At 40.0% G+C, this 17,037-nt stretch overlaps 1 protein-coding gene across 1 annotated transcript; it reads right to left on the bottom strand.

The window, feature by feature from the left end:
• Window positions 1-14,949: 14,949 nt before the first annotated feature.
• Window positions 14,950-16,179, bottom strand: gpr84 (G protein-coupled receptor 84; the record flags this gene model as incomplete). Its single annotated transcript, XM_080026639.1, has 1 exon — window positions 14,950-16,179. One exon carries the CDS (start codon window positions 16,177-16,179, stop codon window positions 14,950-14,952), a length of 1,230 nt encoding a protein of 409 aa, XP_079882765.1.
• Window positions 16,180-17,037: the final 858 nt, after the last annotated feature.

Here is a 17,037-nt window from a genome sequence, read left to right on the forward strand (position 1 = left end):
AGACTCTTTCGGCGTCCGCATTTGAATGTGGGAGCACTAAAACCAACTTGGCCCCTCAACTAGTAGGTGAAAAATCAAAAAGCAAGTGCAAAACAAAAGCATTATTAGCTATGTCTTATGGGCTTCATGAGGGGCCTCTAAGGCCCCCACACACATACAGGAATAAACTTTCTACATGTAAATGATATACTGTTCATAAAAAGTAGCTTTCCACCCTGTATCTGTTGCAATGGGCCCCTCCATCATATAACATGGGTCTGCAGACCAATCTTCTGAAATGTTTTTACAGTTGCAGAGTAAAGAGTGCTGCCTGTTTAAGAAAAATAATGTTCCTTCTGCAGCTCAAGATTTGATTTAAATCTAAATTTTCCAGATTGATTTTTCAGATTGATGCATTTTACTTTAAAACTGTACCAATTTTCTTCCAGGGGGGCATGCCCCCGGACCCCCCAACAAGGTACAGGATATCTCCCACAGTATCCCAACATCCTGTGGGAAACACTGACTCCCTTAATATGTTTATGCCAGTAAACGTATGTATCTTTGCGGAAAAGTCAATGTAACTGACTGGATAGGGAGGGGGGCGGGGGGGCTTTAAGAGTCTGGGCCTATTATCTCATAATCCGTCTATGAACCAACTAGTTTCCACAATCTTTTTTATTTTTGCGGGGAGCATGCACAAGCATTATTCATAGAAGAAAATAAAAAATAAATGTGGGGGGCCCCACACAGGGTCTTGAAACGGGCCCCGAGATCGTTAGGACCGCCCCTGCACGCTTGTCGTGTAGCCTGACGAAACGCTGCGCCTTGTCTCTGCCCGCTCGGCTCTCGCAGAATGCATTAGTGGGCGCAACAAACGCCACGGCCCGTGTGAAACGGCCTTAACTACTGAACGAAGGAAATCAAATTAGTTTTCCCCCAAAAAAACGAATGAGTTTTTCCCCCAAAAACGGGACAAATTGTGTCCCGGGAGAGATTTTTCTTTCCGGGACAGCTGGTGAAAAAATAGAACAATTTCGGGAAAAACGGGACGGGTGGCAACCATAGATAGTATAAATAAGGTGGCAACACTAGGTGATGGTGGTGAAGGCCAGGATTTATCGAAGCTATAGGCTATATATAAAAAAAATTGTTTGGCAGAGTTATAATTTGCGTGAGAAATGCAAGGTGTGGCGTGGAGCGTGTGAATTGCCTGAAATGCGTGTGTCTCACTCTCATTGCGTGAGGGTTGAGATCCCTGGAAATGTCTATGGCATCAAATTGTAGGCCTTATTATTGAATTAATTTAATATAGCCTACCTATAACTATAGGCCTACTTTCAAAAGAGCAACAAAGGTGCGACCAGGAAAGTTGTGGCTCATGCAGCCCCAGACCCTAGATGACCCTAAAACTCACTGCCATGGTACTGAAGATGAACTCTACACTGTTAGCCCTTGCTGTAAACGCTACAGTTAATTACCAGAAAATGCCCAGTAAAATACTTTTAAAACATTTTACAGTATGAAACTGTAACATGCAATGCACCATGGGAAATGTATAATAAACTACAGTTATTTACTGTATAATTTAAAAATGTGGTAGGATACTGTTTTCCTGCAATGCACCATGGGAAATTTCTAATAAACTACAGTTATTTACTGTATAATTAAAAAATGTGGTAGGATACTGTTTTCCTGTAATGCATTATGGGTACACACATACAGTACAGTAATTTACAACACTATTTACAGTAAGCAACCAATGTATGCATGTTCTAGAACTTTCTTCTACAGATGCTGCATTCATAAAAAACGGTCAATTGGAATTGTATTACTTCCCAGTAAAGCAAAAACATTATCTATTATTATATTAGCTGTAGTGTTCTTTTGTAACACACATTCAAACCAGCGTGGTGATGTTAAGAATTTAAAAAAAAGAAGAACAAGAAGGTGTTTGGCTTTAAAACAGCCTTTTGGGCTTCCTTTTGTAGCCTACATAACCCACATTGAGATCAATTTGGATAAGTGCTGATTTAAAATGAAAATTAAGTTATCAGTGGTAAAATAGGCTCTTTGGCACTGACATTGTAGCCTACTGGCGGACATTCATTACAAACCATTACAAACACTTGATGTCTCTGTAATGGAAAGAAAGTCTCACATTCCCTGTGTCCCTGAACGCAGCATAACCGTTGCGCAAAATAACTAGATGGAGAAGGAGACGAAGAACTTGATCCTCAAAAGCCTCTCAAATGTCTCCAGTGAGATGGCTGGAAGCATACAACAAAACCCACAGTAAGTTTTGAATATTTTATCGGCTGACGAGATTATTCGTATAATTAACGCTCTGTTAATTAACGCTCGGCGCAATGCGCAAATAGGGATTTCAGTGATTGTTTTCCATTGCTAAAGTCATATGTTGCGCTAGCATTAGCAAGGTAACAGTTGGTGTTAGCCAGGTTAACATTGTACTGCTGTTTAAAATGGTTTGTCGATGATACATTGTGTTAACCATTTTAACTCACATGTTAACCGCATGCAGTGTTGGAGTTGGGTGCAAACATAGTTAGTAGGCTTTTTAAACTATTATTTCACTGGGGAATTTGAATGAGAAGTAGCATAGCAGGGTTGCTCTCTTTCTATATAGCCTAGCTAACTTTAAATTTGGGAGGGAAAAAGCTAACTTGTACACTCTTATTTCACACTACATTTGTTAAGCTTGTTTGGGTGATTTATGTGACACACTATGTTGAACTTATTGATGAAGCCATTCATTTGATTTCACATTCTTTTTTTCTTCCTTTTTTTGCAGACAATGCCAACCAAACCACTGTTAATGTCAAGAAGAGACTCATTATACTTGGTAAGATAAAAATAGTTGTTGTGTTAGGTTTGTTGGTTAGGTAACCAGTATCGTATGGCATCGTGCAAAGCTATGCAACGTAGCAAAGTCACACTGTGGGTTTTTATTAAGGTTAAGCAAGTTTTTAAATTAAAATGTAATGTACCTATTTTCCATTTTTCCTCAAAAAACAAGAATATATGTGCCCTTCTCTGGGGAATAGGGACCTTTAGAAATGTGCCCCCTGCTAGTCAGCCAAGCATTGTACTTAGCTGAATAGTACTCCAAAACGCCCCATTTACATATTGTGACTTCCACATACCCTACATTAGGAAAATAATTTTAAATTATTAGATCATTTTTGAGATTATTATTTCATAGTGGGGTAAATGTGCCAGTCATCATGTACATGAGTGTGTTTTGGGGTTCTAGGAATGTTAAAATGATGGCTTTTGACGGAGGTAGGCTGTGTATACTAGAGACTACCTTTTATTGTGCTAAGCTTTCTGGATGTGTGTTCCTAGATTTCTGCTGAACAGAAATATAAGGGCATCTCTCTTCTCGTCCTACTATTGAAAGGATGTCAAATAGGCGATATTTTCCAAAATATGGCATCTTCCTTAAGATTTTGTATTCCTGTACATAGTAGAGCTGGACTGGCGTTCTACCTTGGTTTACAAGTAACGGGTACACTTTGGTTTTTACTTCAATTTTTTATGAGTTTAAGTACAACATCTCAGGCCTTTTCTATACATTCAAAGGGATTATTTCTCTCATTCTGTTACCAAATTATATTGAAAATATGCCACCCTAAAATGATCTTATGCAAAGATAGCAAATCCATGTAGCATGCTGACCACAGGTATGTACACCAGAGAGAGCGCTCCGTCTCGAGAGAAATAAGCCTTTTGTGTTAACAGAAAGTTTTTATTAATTTGTGTTTTATCTTAACTCTTAATGGGAGCAAAGACAAATACAAAGGGTTGCATTTACATTTTTTTTGAATACATTTATTATAATTTGTGTTTGTTTGTTTATTTCAGGTGAAAAGCTCCTGTCCGCTGACCAGTGGATGGTCAGCATCAAGGGAAAGGTGGCATATCAAATCAGTCAGCAACACAACTTTGCTGCTGCCTTGGCTTCCTATGTCGATTGCTTCTATCTCTACAGCAAGGGGGTCGGCCTGCACAACATAATTGATACAGAGGTGAGCACCGAAACCTTTTTATTAATACAGAAACTCCTGCCATACTATTTTGTCTAAGTGGCTCAAATGTATGAATTAGGGATGTTAAACGAGTCATTGTTTGCGTGTCGACGTGTCGGAGGCATGAATCGACAAATCGATCGATTTACTGTGCCATTTTAAAAAAATAAATAAAAAAAGGCAGTGTTCCTTTTTTTTGCGGCAGCATCACGTAGTTGTGGTGCTGATAAACTGCACTTTCCTTTAAACACACTGCTGCCGCCCGCTGTGTGTGTTCAGACTTCATCTGCATCAAAGCTTTTTGATAATAAAGAGAGGCTTTAATTTTAAAAACGCTGTCCATGCGTCGGAGGTGAATGTAACTTACTCGGCTGAAAACAGAAAGTGCAACATATAAAGCATAACCTTTTAATATTCGTCTACGACCGTGATGTTAATTTAACTTTATGCTGCATATGTTGCACTGCACTGTTGACACACACCGGACCTGCAGCGCGCTCGCGACCACACATGAACTCGCATGACGGACGTCTCCCATGTCCCCAAAACATCTAATAAAGTAAAACACCCGATTTATCGATTTCTATTTTTCGAGTCGTCTTAAGCACGTGTCGAAAATCGAGCCGAGAATCGACACATTGTTCACATCCCTAGTATGAATACATTCTTTGTGAACTTGTTTGCTTGCATTTTTCCTTTGTGGAGTACCATGATGCATGTCATGTACTGTATCAGTTCAGAAAAAAGCAAAACCATGAAGTGGGTCAAGAAAATATTTAGATAACTAATTTATTGCTTTTGTGTGTTAAAAATGATTTCTCAGGATAAACCCAGTAGAGGGAACTAAGTGCGCCGCCAAAGTCGGAACCATCAGAAAGACGGCCGCCTGGTTAACAAAAAGCTGTATTCCCAAAACCCTTGGATGACGACTTTCCTCACCAATTGACTAAGTTTCAATGGAAGACCTCAAAGTAGGTAAGTACACACACACACACTGAATGGATGTAAATTGAAAATGTGAATGTACGCCTTTTTAGTTTATTTGATTTTGTTTACTGACATTCTCTTAATTTTACTCTCCCCTCCATGTGCATCAGAAAGACACCCCACGCTGGACAAATCCTTCTTCCATCAGCTACTTCCATTCTTCTTATTGAACCCCACCAAATGCAACTATCAGGGTTCGTACAGATGCTTGTGCTTGGATTTTCTCTGCAGTGTTGTAATTTAACTATTGTTTTTATTTTTTATTCTGTAAATTTAAAAAAAATTCAGAAGTCATGCCAAGGTTAATCAGTTGAGATTTTTTTTTCCGTTTAAACTTATCGGACAATGTCACTCTGACTGTTCATTCATGTTCTCCTTTGTAAATTACACCAAATCCCGAGTTTGTGTTTGTTATTGACTTGTAGATACAAAGAAATAGCATGCTAAATTGACGCTCAACACCGTTAGCAATTAGCTGACCAGCTACTTCTCAATAATTTATTGCTCCAAATTCATGTTGTTAGCTAGTAGTTGAGGTCAAATAGTATATAAATAGTATTTATCTTAATATGAAGATGAATCTGGTAAAAAAGTATGAGGATATCTAAAAAGGAAAAAAAAAGTCCCATTCACCACGTAGTGTGATACTAGTGTAACCTGTTGTGGTCATTTTCAGGACTTTCGCCCCGGTAGAGATTTTGTCACACATCCCATGTTGTTCACTGGGGTCATATTAGTCTATAACAGTTGAGATATTCTACGCTAAATGAAGCGCATACAAATCTTACCCAGGACCTAGACTATAGATAACGTAAGCTCGGGGGTTACTTCATTGTAACGTGATGTTACACTCAGCTGGGTTAGCTCGATGCAGCTCCATTAAAAAAATGTATAACCTAATCCATTAATCACTGGTAACATTAGTTACAGAACCAAGATCCAAAATTTTAATTTTGTGAAGCTGTCAGAGTCGTTGCGGTGTGCTGCCAAAAAGTTATTTCAGTCCACGGTCCCAGCATGTTAACGCTATGTCGGCACATTTGTACTGATGCTTTATTGGACCAGAGCCCTCTAATGGCGCTTTTCCACCGCAAATGTAGCTCGACTCGACTCAACTCGACTCAGTTTAACTTGGTTTGGTAGCAGCACGGGTCGTTTTCCACCGAAAATAGTACCTCCTGAACGTGGGCGGGGTCGTCGTAAGGGGCTGAAAGCCAACTCCGGAGTCAAGTAGCAAAGCAGAAATTACGAGCAGTTGTTGCACTATTAACTGAACCAACCGCCAAAAACACGGATGAAAAATGTTTAAGAAAATACTCCCCTTGTATCTGTTTGCTAAAAGAAGTAGAAGAATATTGCTACGGGCCATTAAAAGGGAGGGTTTGTGTCCTGATGTGTGACTGCCACACAGTCAGCTGTAGGGATGCGTCACGTACATCCCTATGCACGTAAACACGGGCATGATAAAGTTGACTGTTAAGTGCTTGTTTCAGGATACGTGTTTTCAAATGCAAGCCGTGTCTCAGCCTGAATATTTTATTGAGGTAATCAGTGCAGTCCGAGGCTTGTAATGTAATCGCTCGCTATCATGTCTGTCCCAGCTGGCTGCTATAGGCTATTTATTAGCCTAGCTGCGATGTCTCCTCTCGTATGTTCAAAGTAACTTCCCCAAAACAGCCAACACAACTGTGAGCTTAGCGAATATATGGAGAGAAAAAAATCGGGTCTGTGATGCAAATCAAATGAAAGAGAGCCAAAGAAGGCTGCACGCGGCGAGACAAAATACACATAAAAGTCCCTGAGAGTTGTTGAGAATCATGGGGAATAATCAACAGAATGAAGCCGACAGACGGTAGTCTCTGGCCAATCAGCGGCCGGCCGTCTGCCGACGTCACCTTTTAGCTCGACTCAGCTCACTTGGTCCCTAGAGCGAGGTGATACTAAAAAAGCAGCCGCTAGCAGGTACCAGGTACCATGAAATTGCGGTGGAAACGCCAAAAATGCGAGTCGAGTCGAGTTGAGCTGATACCATGCGGTGGAAAAGCGCCATTAGTCCCGTTTACGTTCTGAAATCATGGACGTATATTGGCTTAAATACCTTTTTTATTTGACTGTAAGACCTTTTTGGGAGGATCACTTTTTGGCAACACACCAAGATACACAAACTGTAATCTGGCAACCTAGCAATATTGAAAGTGTCTGGTCATACACAAGCTCAAGAATGTATTTAAATATATAATATCTAGGCATACATTTATACATATTTTTAAAATTCAGCCCGGGAAAAAAAGGAGTGCAAAGGCTGTATTTGCCCTTTGTTATTCTTTAATTTTTCTTACATGTGTGTGTGTGAGTGAAATATGTTTCTAATTAGTAACCATTTCCTACATCTAGACCTATTGATTATCGCTATGGCATTTTCGACAGAAGCACTGCAGCGCTGATATAGTGACAACATTTGTCCCTCTCATGTGATATTGCTTAAGTTTTTTTTTTCTTTTTTCTTTTTTTTTTTAACCTTTATTTATACAGGTATATCCCATTGAGACCGAATACTCTTTTGCAAGGGAGACCTGAAAAGTATAGTCATGTTGTTATTAACCTGATAAATGGTCATTTTGGGCATATGAACTAAACTGATAAAGGTCTCCTTAGGGCCATACTCTCCAATTTGGTGATTGTCCATATACATTATATTATGAACACCCTCCCATTTTACAGATAAGGCAATGTTGTAACGTGACTAAATGTCGAACATTTCAAGGGGTATGAATACTCACACGTACATTTATTTTATTGGGATTTTATATGATACACCAACACAAAGTGGCGCATAATTGTGAAGTGGAATGAAAATGAAACGTGGTTTTAAAAAAAAATTATAAATAAAAAACTGAAAAACGTGGCGTGCAAAAGTATTCAGCCCCCTGAGTCAATGCTTTGTAGAACCACCTATTGCTGCAAATACAGCTGCAAATCTATTTGGGTATGTCTTTACCAGCTTTGCCCTTCTACAGACTGACATGTTTGCCCATTCTTCTTTAAAAAATAGCTTGAGCTTCAGATTTAGCATCAGATTGGATGGAGAGCGTCTGTGAACAGCAATTTTCAAGTCTTTCCAGAGATTCTCAATTGTATTGAGGTCTGGACTTTGACTGGACCATTCTAACACATATGCTTTGATTTAAACCATTCCATAGTAGATCTGGCTGTATTTTTAGGCTTGCTGTCCCTCTGGAAGGTGAACCTCCACCCCAGTCTCAAGTCTTTTGCAGACTCTAACAGGTTTTCTGTCCTGTATTTGGCTCCATCCATCTTCCCATCAACTCTAACCAGCTTCCTTGTCCATGCTGAAGAACAGGACCCTCAAAGCATGATGCTGCCACCACCATGTATCACGGTGAGGATGGTGTGTATAGGGTGATGTGCAGTGTTAGTTTCCGCCACACATTGCATTTTGCATTCAGGCCAAAAACTTCAAGTTTGGTCTCATCTGAATATGCTGTGTCCCCCGCATGGCTTGTGGCAAGTGTTGGAGGAAGGTGCTCTGGTCAGATGAGACCAAAAAGGAAATGTTTGGCCTTAACGCAAAGTGCAATGTGTGGTGGAAAACTAACACTGCACATCACCCTATACACACCATCCCCACTGTGAAACAGGGTGGGGGCAGCATCATACGTTGGGGATTATTTTCTTCAGCAGGGACAGGGAAGCTGGTCAGAGTTGATGGGAAGCTGGATGGAGCCAAATACAGGGCAGAAAAACCTGTTAGAGTCTGCAAAAGACTTGAGACTGGGTGGAGGTTCACCTTCCAGAAGGTTAAATACCCTAAACATACAGCCAGATCTACTATGGAATGGTTCAAATCAAAGCATAGTCATGTGTTAGAATGGCCCAGTCAAAGTCCAGACCTCAATACAATTGAGAATATCTCGAAAGACTTGAAAATTGCTGTTGACAGATGCTCTCCATCCAATCTGATGCTGAATCTGAAGCTTGAGCTATTTTGCCAAAAAAATGGGCAAAAATATCAGTCTCTAGATGGGCAAAGCTGGCAGAGACATACCCCAATAGACTTGCAGCTGTTATTGCAGCGATAGGTGGTTCTACAACGTATTGACTCAGGGGGGCTGAATACTTATGTACGCCACGCTTTTCAGTTTTTTATTTCTAAAAAATAAATAAAACCATATTTTATTTGCATTCCACTTCACAATGATGCACCACTGTGTGTTGGTCTATCACATGAAATCCCAGTAAAATAAATGTACGTGTGTGGTTTTAATGTGATAAAATGTGAAAAATTCCAAGGGGTATGAATACTTTTGCAAGCCACTGTATATACTGTATATATTTAAAGCGTTGGCTTCCTTGAAAAAGTTGACATTTTATCTTGAAAGTGCTGGAAAAGTTATTGCATTTTACTCTTAAAAAGCTGTCCGAACCCTGAACTATTTTCCTGGTATTGGTGGTAATTTTAAATCTATCTTGTCCAATCTTCTTAAGATGTGTGAGTATTTGTATTGTGACTTGGTGAATTAATTAATAAAAGAAAATGTATTTACTGCATATCATTGTAGATGTTTTTTCTTCTTCTACAGTTTTCTACAAGCCACTGCACTACAGTTTTGCACAACAATCATTTCAGTAACCTTTTCCTATTGTTAAACAGTAAGGGCACTGTTAAGACTTTGTTATATGGTAAGATACTAGCAGCACGGTTGCCTGCAAAATACTGTAAAGGTTAATTGACAGAATGTTACTGTAAAATGAATGTACACTACTGTAAATTATTTACAGTAAATAACTAGAGCTTTACAATAAGATACTGGCAGCACAGTTGCCAGCATATTACTGTAATATGTTTTTACAATAAGATACTGGCAGCACGGTTGCCAGCTTATTACTGTAATATGTTTCTACAGTAATAAGCTGGCAGCACGGTTGCCAGCTTATTACTGTAATATGTTTTTACAATAAGATACTGGCAGCACGGTTGCCAGCTTATTACTGTAATATGTTTCTACAGTAATAAGCTGGCAGCACGGTTGCCAGCTTATTACTGTAATATGTTTTTACAGTAATAAGCTGGCAGCACGGTTGCCAGGTTAATACTGTAATATGTTTCTACAGTAATAAGCTGGCAGCACGGTTGCCAGCTTAATACTGTAATATGTTTTACAGTATTAAGCTGGCAACCGTGCTGCCAGCTTATTACTGTAAAATAGCAAGGAAAAGTCTAACAGTGTATTTTAGGTACCAACATGGACTGTCCCCTGGTGCCAAAGCCTGGTAAGATGCAAAGCACAGTCTAAAGTCAAGGTTTAGAGTTGGTATTTGCCACTCTTGTCATTATTTACGTTTTTCTTATTCCTTAATTGGTTTGTAGGCCCTACCCCATTTGAAGGGGTTGTTGTACTGTGTAGTATTTTTCTATTAACCCTGAAAGACAGAGTTCTCATTACCATTGCTTCCAGGTTACTGATATCTGTAATCTTGTATGTTTCATAACATAAAGTCAAAGTTATTGTCACCCAAGATATTGCTGCAGTGATGTTTAGTGTCTTTGACAATAATATTTGAAGAAGGCCTAACAATAGAAGTGGTGTGTAGCTTTCCTTTGTTTTAGGGCCCAGTAAGCGTTTTGTGTTGGTATTTTATTAAGATCAGAATGAGCATGAATATTTCCACAATCAATTAATGAAGGCCTGGGGTTTAGTTTTTTCTCTTTTTTTTTACTAATATTTGCACAATTTAAAATGTACAGAATGACAAAGATAACAAACAAATACAGTGCAGGTAGAAGCAAAAAAACAAACACTAGGCTTATTTGAAGCCCCCTTAATCATAATCATTTAAAAATGTCATAACAAAACGTAATACATCAAATAAATTAATACATTAAATTGGAGATAAATTAATACTGTATTAAGTAAAAACAATTATGAGAATCGTAATGATATAAGAAACTGAACAATTTGAGTGTATATACAGGTGAAACTCGAAAAATTAGAATATCGTGCAAAAGTTCATTTATTTCAGTAATTCAACCTAAATGGTGAAACTAATATATTATATAGACTCATTACATTCAAAGTGAGATATTTCAAGCCTTTATTTGTTATAATTGTGATTATTATGGCTTACAGCTTATGAAAACCCCAAATTCAAAATCTCAGAAAATTAGAATATTACATAAAATCAATAAAAAAAGGATTTTAAATACAGAAATGTCGGCCCTCTATAAAGTATAATCATGCATATGTACTAAGTACTTGGTTTGGGCCCCTTTTGCACAAATTATTGCCTAAATGCGGTGTGGCATGGATGCTATCAGTCTGTGGCACTGCTGAGGTGTTATGGAAGCCCAGGTTGCTTTGATAGTGGCCTTTAGCTCGTCTGTATTGTTGGGTCTGGTGTGTATCATCTTCCTCTTGACAATAGTCCATAGTTTCTCTATTGGGTTCAGGTCAGGAGAGTTGTCTGGCCAATCAACACAGTAATACCATGGTCAGTCAACCAGTTACTTGTGGTTTTGGCACTGTGGACAGGTGTCAAGTCTTGCTGGAAAAAGTAATTCAGCATCTCCATAAAGCTTGTCAACAGACAGAAGCATGAAGTGCTCTAAAATCTCCTGGTAGACAGCTGTGGTGACTTTGGACTTGATAACACAGTGGACCAACACCATCAGATGACATGGTGCCTCAAATCATCACTGACTGTTGAAACTTGACAGTGGTCTTCAAGCCCCTTGGATTTTGTGCCCCTCCACTCTTCCTCTAGACCGTGGAACCTTGATTTCCAAATGAAACGAAACATTGTGTTTGTATCAGTGATGATTTGAGGTATCATGTCATCTTCTGCTGTTGGTCCACTGTGTTATCAAGTCCAAAGTCACCACAGCCATCTACCAGAAGATTTTAGAGCACTTCATGCTTCTGTCTGTTGACAAGCTTTATGGAGATGACAATTTCCATTTCCAGCTAGACTTGGCACCTGCCCACGGTACCATAAACCACTGGTAACTGGTTGACTGACCATGGTATTACTCTGCATGAATGGCCAGACAACTCTCCTGACCTGAACTCCATAGAGAAACTATGGACTATTGTCAAGAGGAAGATGATACACACCAGACCCAACAATACAGACGAGCTGAAGGCCACATCAAAGCAACCTGGGCTTCCATAACACCTCAGCAGTGCCACAGGCTGATAGCATCCATGCCACGCCGCATTTAGGCAATAATTCATGCAAAAGGGGCCCAAACCAAGTACAGTCATATGAAAAAGTTTGGGAACCCCTCTCAGCCGGCATTATAATTGACTCTGCTTTCACAAAAAAAAATATAAAAGTGGTATGTCTTTAATTTACCAGGAACAGCTAAGTACTGGGATGTTTTCCAAACAAAGATTTTTTGAAAAGCAGTATTTGGTTGTATGAAATAAAATAAAATGTGAAAAACTGGCTGTGCAAAAATATAGGAACCCTTGTGGTTTTGTTGATTTTAATGCCTGTAACAGCATGTAAAACTGATGACTTTAAACACAAAGTTGGTTGGATTATGTTGTTAAGCCTTGAACCTCATAGAAATGTCTGTTTAATCATGAGAAAATGTATTTTAGGTGCCTAAATGCAAGTTGCACTTCTCTTTGACTCTCTGCTGAAGTGAGACAGAATGGGATCATCAAAACAGCTCCCAAAAGATCTGAAAAACAAAGATTGTTCATTGTCATGGTTTAGGGGAAGGCTGCAAGAAGCTTTCCCAAAGGTTTCAATTGTCAATTTCGACTGTAGGGAACGTTGTCAGGAAATGGAAGGACACAGGCATAGTGGCAGTTAAACCCAGGCATGGCAGACCAAGAAAAAAACAGGAGCGGCATAGGTGGAGGATTGTGAGAATGGTTGCACACAACCCACAGATCACCTCCAAAGACCTGCAAGAACATCTGGCTGCAGATTGTGTATCTGTACATCGTTCAACAATTCAGCGCAATTTGCACCAAAACATCTTTTTATAAAGACCAAATAACTTAATTTTTGTCTCATCAGTCCAAAGCATTTTCTTCCAATATGAAGCTGGCTTGTCTAAATGAGCTTTTGCATACTCCATGCAACTGTATCTGTGGCGTGGGCGCAGAAAGGGCTTCATTCTCATCACCCGGCCATACAGATGTTTTGGTGCAAATTGCACTGAATTGTAGAACCATATACAGATACACAATCTGCAGCCAGATGTTCTTGCAGGTCTTTGGAGCTGATCTTTGGGTTGTGTGCAACCATTCTCACAATCCGCCGCATATGCCGCTCTTGTACTTTTCTTGGTCTGCTAGACCTGGGTTTAACTGCAACTGTGCCTGTGTCCTTCCATTCCCTGACAACGTTCCTTACAGTAGAAATTGACAATTGAAACCTTTGGGAAAGCTTCTTGCAGCCTTCCCCTAAACCATGACAATGAATAATCTTTATTTTTAAGATCTTTTGGGAGCTGTTTTGATGATCGCATTCTGTCTCACTTCTGCAGAGAGTCAAAGAGAAGTAGAACTTGCATTTAGGCACCTACAATACCTTTTATCCTGATTAAACAGACCTTTATATGAGGTTAAAGGCTTAACAACATAATCCAACCAATTTTGTGTTTAAAGTCCTCAGTTTTACATGCTTTTACATGCATTAAAATCAGCAAGACCACAAGGGTTCCCATATTTTTGCACAGCCAGTTTTTCACATTTTATTTTATTTCATAAAACTAAATACTGCTTTTCAAAAAATCTTTGTTTGGAAAACATCCCAGTACTTAGCTGTTCCTGGTAAATTAAAGACATACCACTTTTATCTTTTTTGTGTGAAAGCAGAGTCAATTATAATGCCGGCTGAGAGGGGTTCCCAAACTTTTTCATATGACTGTACTTAGTACATATGCATGATTATACTTTCTAGAGGGCCGACATTTCTGTATTTAAAATCCTTTTTTTATTGATTTTATGTAATATTCTAATTTTCTGAGATTTTGAATTTGGGGTTTTTATAAACTGTAAGCCATAATAATCACAATTATAAAAAATAAAGGCTTCACATATCTCACTTTGTATGTAATGAGTCTGTATAAGATATTATTTTCACCTATAAAGTTGAATTACTGAAATAAATGAACTTTTGCACGATATTCAAATTTTTCGAGTTTCACCTGTATGTGTGAGCTTATGTGTTTGTGAACAGGATATTGTTTTATACAACTGTATTATTTAGTCCTGAGCAAAAGTTATGAAACATGTCATTTAGCATTGAAACGAATAAGACATGGATACGAAACAAAAGTACTTTTACAACATGTAATTGTGGACACAGCTCACCCAAGCAGACTCCACCCACGTGTCAAGCTATAGTCCAGAGCACCTGAACCCCTTTTTAAAAATCATTAGTCATGTAATAGTATCATAATTTAAGAGCCTATACAGAGGTGAGACAGAGGGGATTCACACGTTCCTGAATTGCTGACGTAAAGCATTTTGTGTTTTGCAACATTGGTGTTTTTCTCATGATGTAACAGACGGCTAGAAAAGTGGTGATGATGTTTTTAGTCATCACCATGTTATTACTTGTTGCTCAATATCCTGAATACAACTGTGTTATGTATAACAAAATAGATACATGACACACATTTTACATACTGTAAAATCAAACCACAAGAGAGGAATACATGGATTGTGTTAAGGAAATTAAGTTGCCTGAAATGTTGCCAATGCAAAATTATTGTAACGCGGACACCACGCCCAACTGCTTTGCCTTATTTCTCCCTCTCAATCACACAGCAAAACCAACTTAAGCTGTTGTGTAAAATGAATCTTACTTGTAATCCTTAAGAAAAGATAGGCTGGCTGGGCTAATATCAGGACAGGAGGACACACATCAGGCAAGTTAAGAGTTCAGGAGGTCAGGATCTCGGACTTGGTGGCCAGGTCCAGAGGCCAGTGAAAGGTGCTGCAGCCCTGATGAGCAGCATATGGTATGCCTGTCGGAACTGTCGGTTCATGACAGCATAGAGCACGGGGTTGATACAGCTGTTGAGCCAGGTGAGGTTTGCACAGAACATGTGCAGGACCTGTGGGGCACGATTATGTTTGTCGGCTATGTTGAGCAACAGGAAGGGGACAAAGCAGAACACAAAACACAGGAAAACGGTGAAGCACATGCGTGTCACACGCTTAAATTCACCATCATCCCCTGAAGTTGCTGAATGGGAGGAGGTCTCTGCAGCGTTGGGATTAGGTTTGGATATAGATGATGCAGGGACTATGTCAGGGTGACACTTATTGGCCGCTGATGAATTTGAGGGATTGGCAGAGCTTGTTTCACAAGCGACCTCATCCTTATTTTGGGCTTGTTCCACCTGGCTACTCATCTCACAGCTACATGTGTTGGCCGTACCACTCTCCATGCCACTGTCATCGGTCCCTTGTACTGAAGAAGCTGTTTTCTTCCTGGATGACCTGCGGCTGAACCTGTAGCGCAGCAGAGCCTTTGATGCAATCCGGACACGTCTGTAAATGAGGAGGTAGAAGGCTCCAACGCATCCCAGGCCCACAAAGAAGTAGAAGAAGAGCAGGATGGTGCTGTAGGGGCGACCCCTGGTACGATGGAAGCTGCATGTGCAGACCTGAGGCACAAACACATAAACAGACCAGAGTGGGCCAAAGCTGGCCAGGCCTAGTGCCCAGGCAGAGATCAGGAGGAGGAGAAGACCACGGTTTGAAAAGACACGGTCGAACACAGCCCTTTTAGACACCAGGAGATATCGGCTCACCGCTAGCAGGCAGAGGGTTATAATGGAGACAGCGTTGGAGAGGAAGAGGAGCAGGCCAAAGATGCTGCACCAGAGCTGACCACTGCGCCATCTGAGGTAGAGATAGGAGTCGATGGAGATGGGCTGCAGTATGGTACAGTACAGGAGATCAGCTACAGCCAGGTTGACGATGAGCACATTGAAGCGAGTCCTCAGACGTGGGTCCAAGGCGAAGGCTAGGATGGTCATCAGGTTCCCCACGGTACCAGTGATAGTCACAGCACATCCCCACAGTACTGCAAAGTACCGGTAGCCTACGACTGAAGGGCTGTAGCAGGAGAAGAGGCCATCCTCTGTTTGGTTTGTGTGGTTCATCAGCATTCTGTCGATTACTAACAGGAAGCAAAACGTTATAGTATAACTTCTTTGGAATCACAAGTTTTATTCAGACGGACAAACCCAGTGTAGTGTGAAAGTTAGATCAGTCAACATAAGCTGTTAAAAAGTTTAAGCATGAGAGTTTAATTCAAATCAATGGTTTCTCGCGAGGATGTTTTCGTCGTGTACAGCCAGAGCTTACAGAACGAAAAGATCCTCTTCAGGTGAAAACACAAGTTATTTAAAGAGGACCTATGATACTTTTCGACTTTTATGACCTATAAACGTTGTTATAATGATTTATAGTCATGTTTAACCATACTAGAGTATCAAATAATTACGTACATGCATTTCGACGTATTCCCTGCTGACCGTCTGGGGTGGCTATGCAGAGCACTAAAAACTATGGCAGCCGGTCGAGCCGAACTTGTTCAAATTTCCGGGTTTTCTCTGTCACGCTCGGGTCGTTTCTGTCATGTTTCCATGTATGGTAATGCTGCCGCTCAGGCAAGCTCCGGCTGCATGCCCCCACCTTCCTGGAAAATTTCCCGCCGCTGGAAGGAAGGTAACCAATCACAACGGAGTGGGGTTTGCAACAGGGGGGGAGGAGGGGCGGAGAAGCTCAAAGCAGTGTGTAGAGAGAGACTGCTGTGCTCGATAGGGTAAGAGGAAGAGTGTCCCGAAAATCTACATAGTTTTTTGTGATGTGATTCGTGTCAGGTTGCTCTGTTTTTAACAAGAAATTAAGACCAGAAAAGTAGTATAATAGGATCTCTTTAAACCATTTAGACAAAGCATCAATCACATGACACCATCTTTGTCATGTGATTGGTTTACACTTAAACAATAGACAGGAGTCCT

This window comes from Ammodytes marinus (genome assembly GCF_949987685.1).
Source record: "Ammodytes marinus genome assembly, chromosome: 4".
NCBI classification, from domain to species: domain Eukaryota; kingdom Metazoa; phylum Chordata; class Actinopteri; order Uranoscopiformes; family Ammodytidae; genus Ammodytes; species Ammodytes marinus.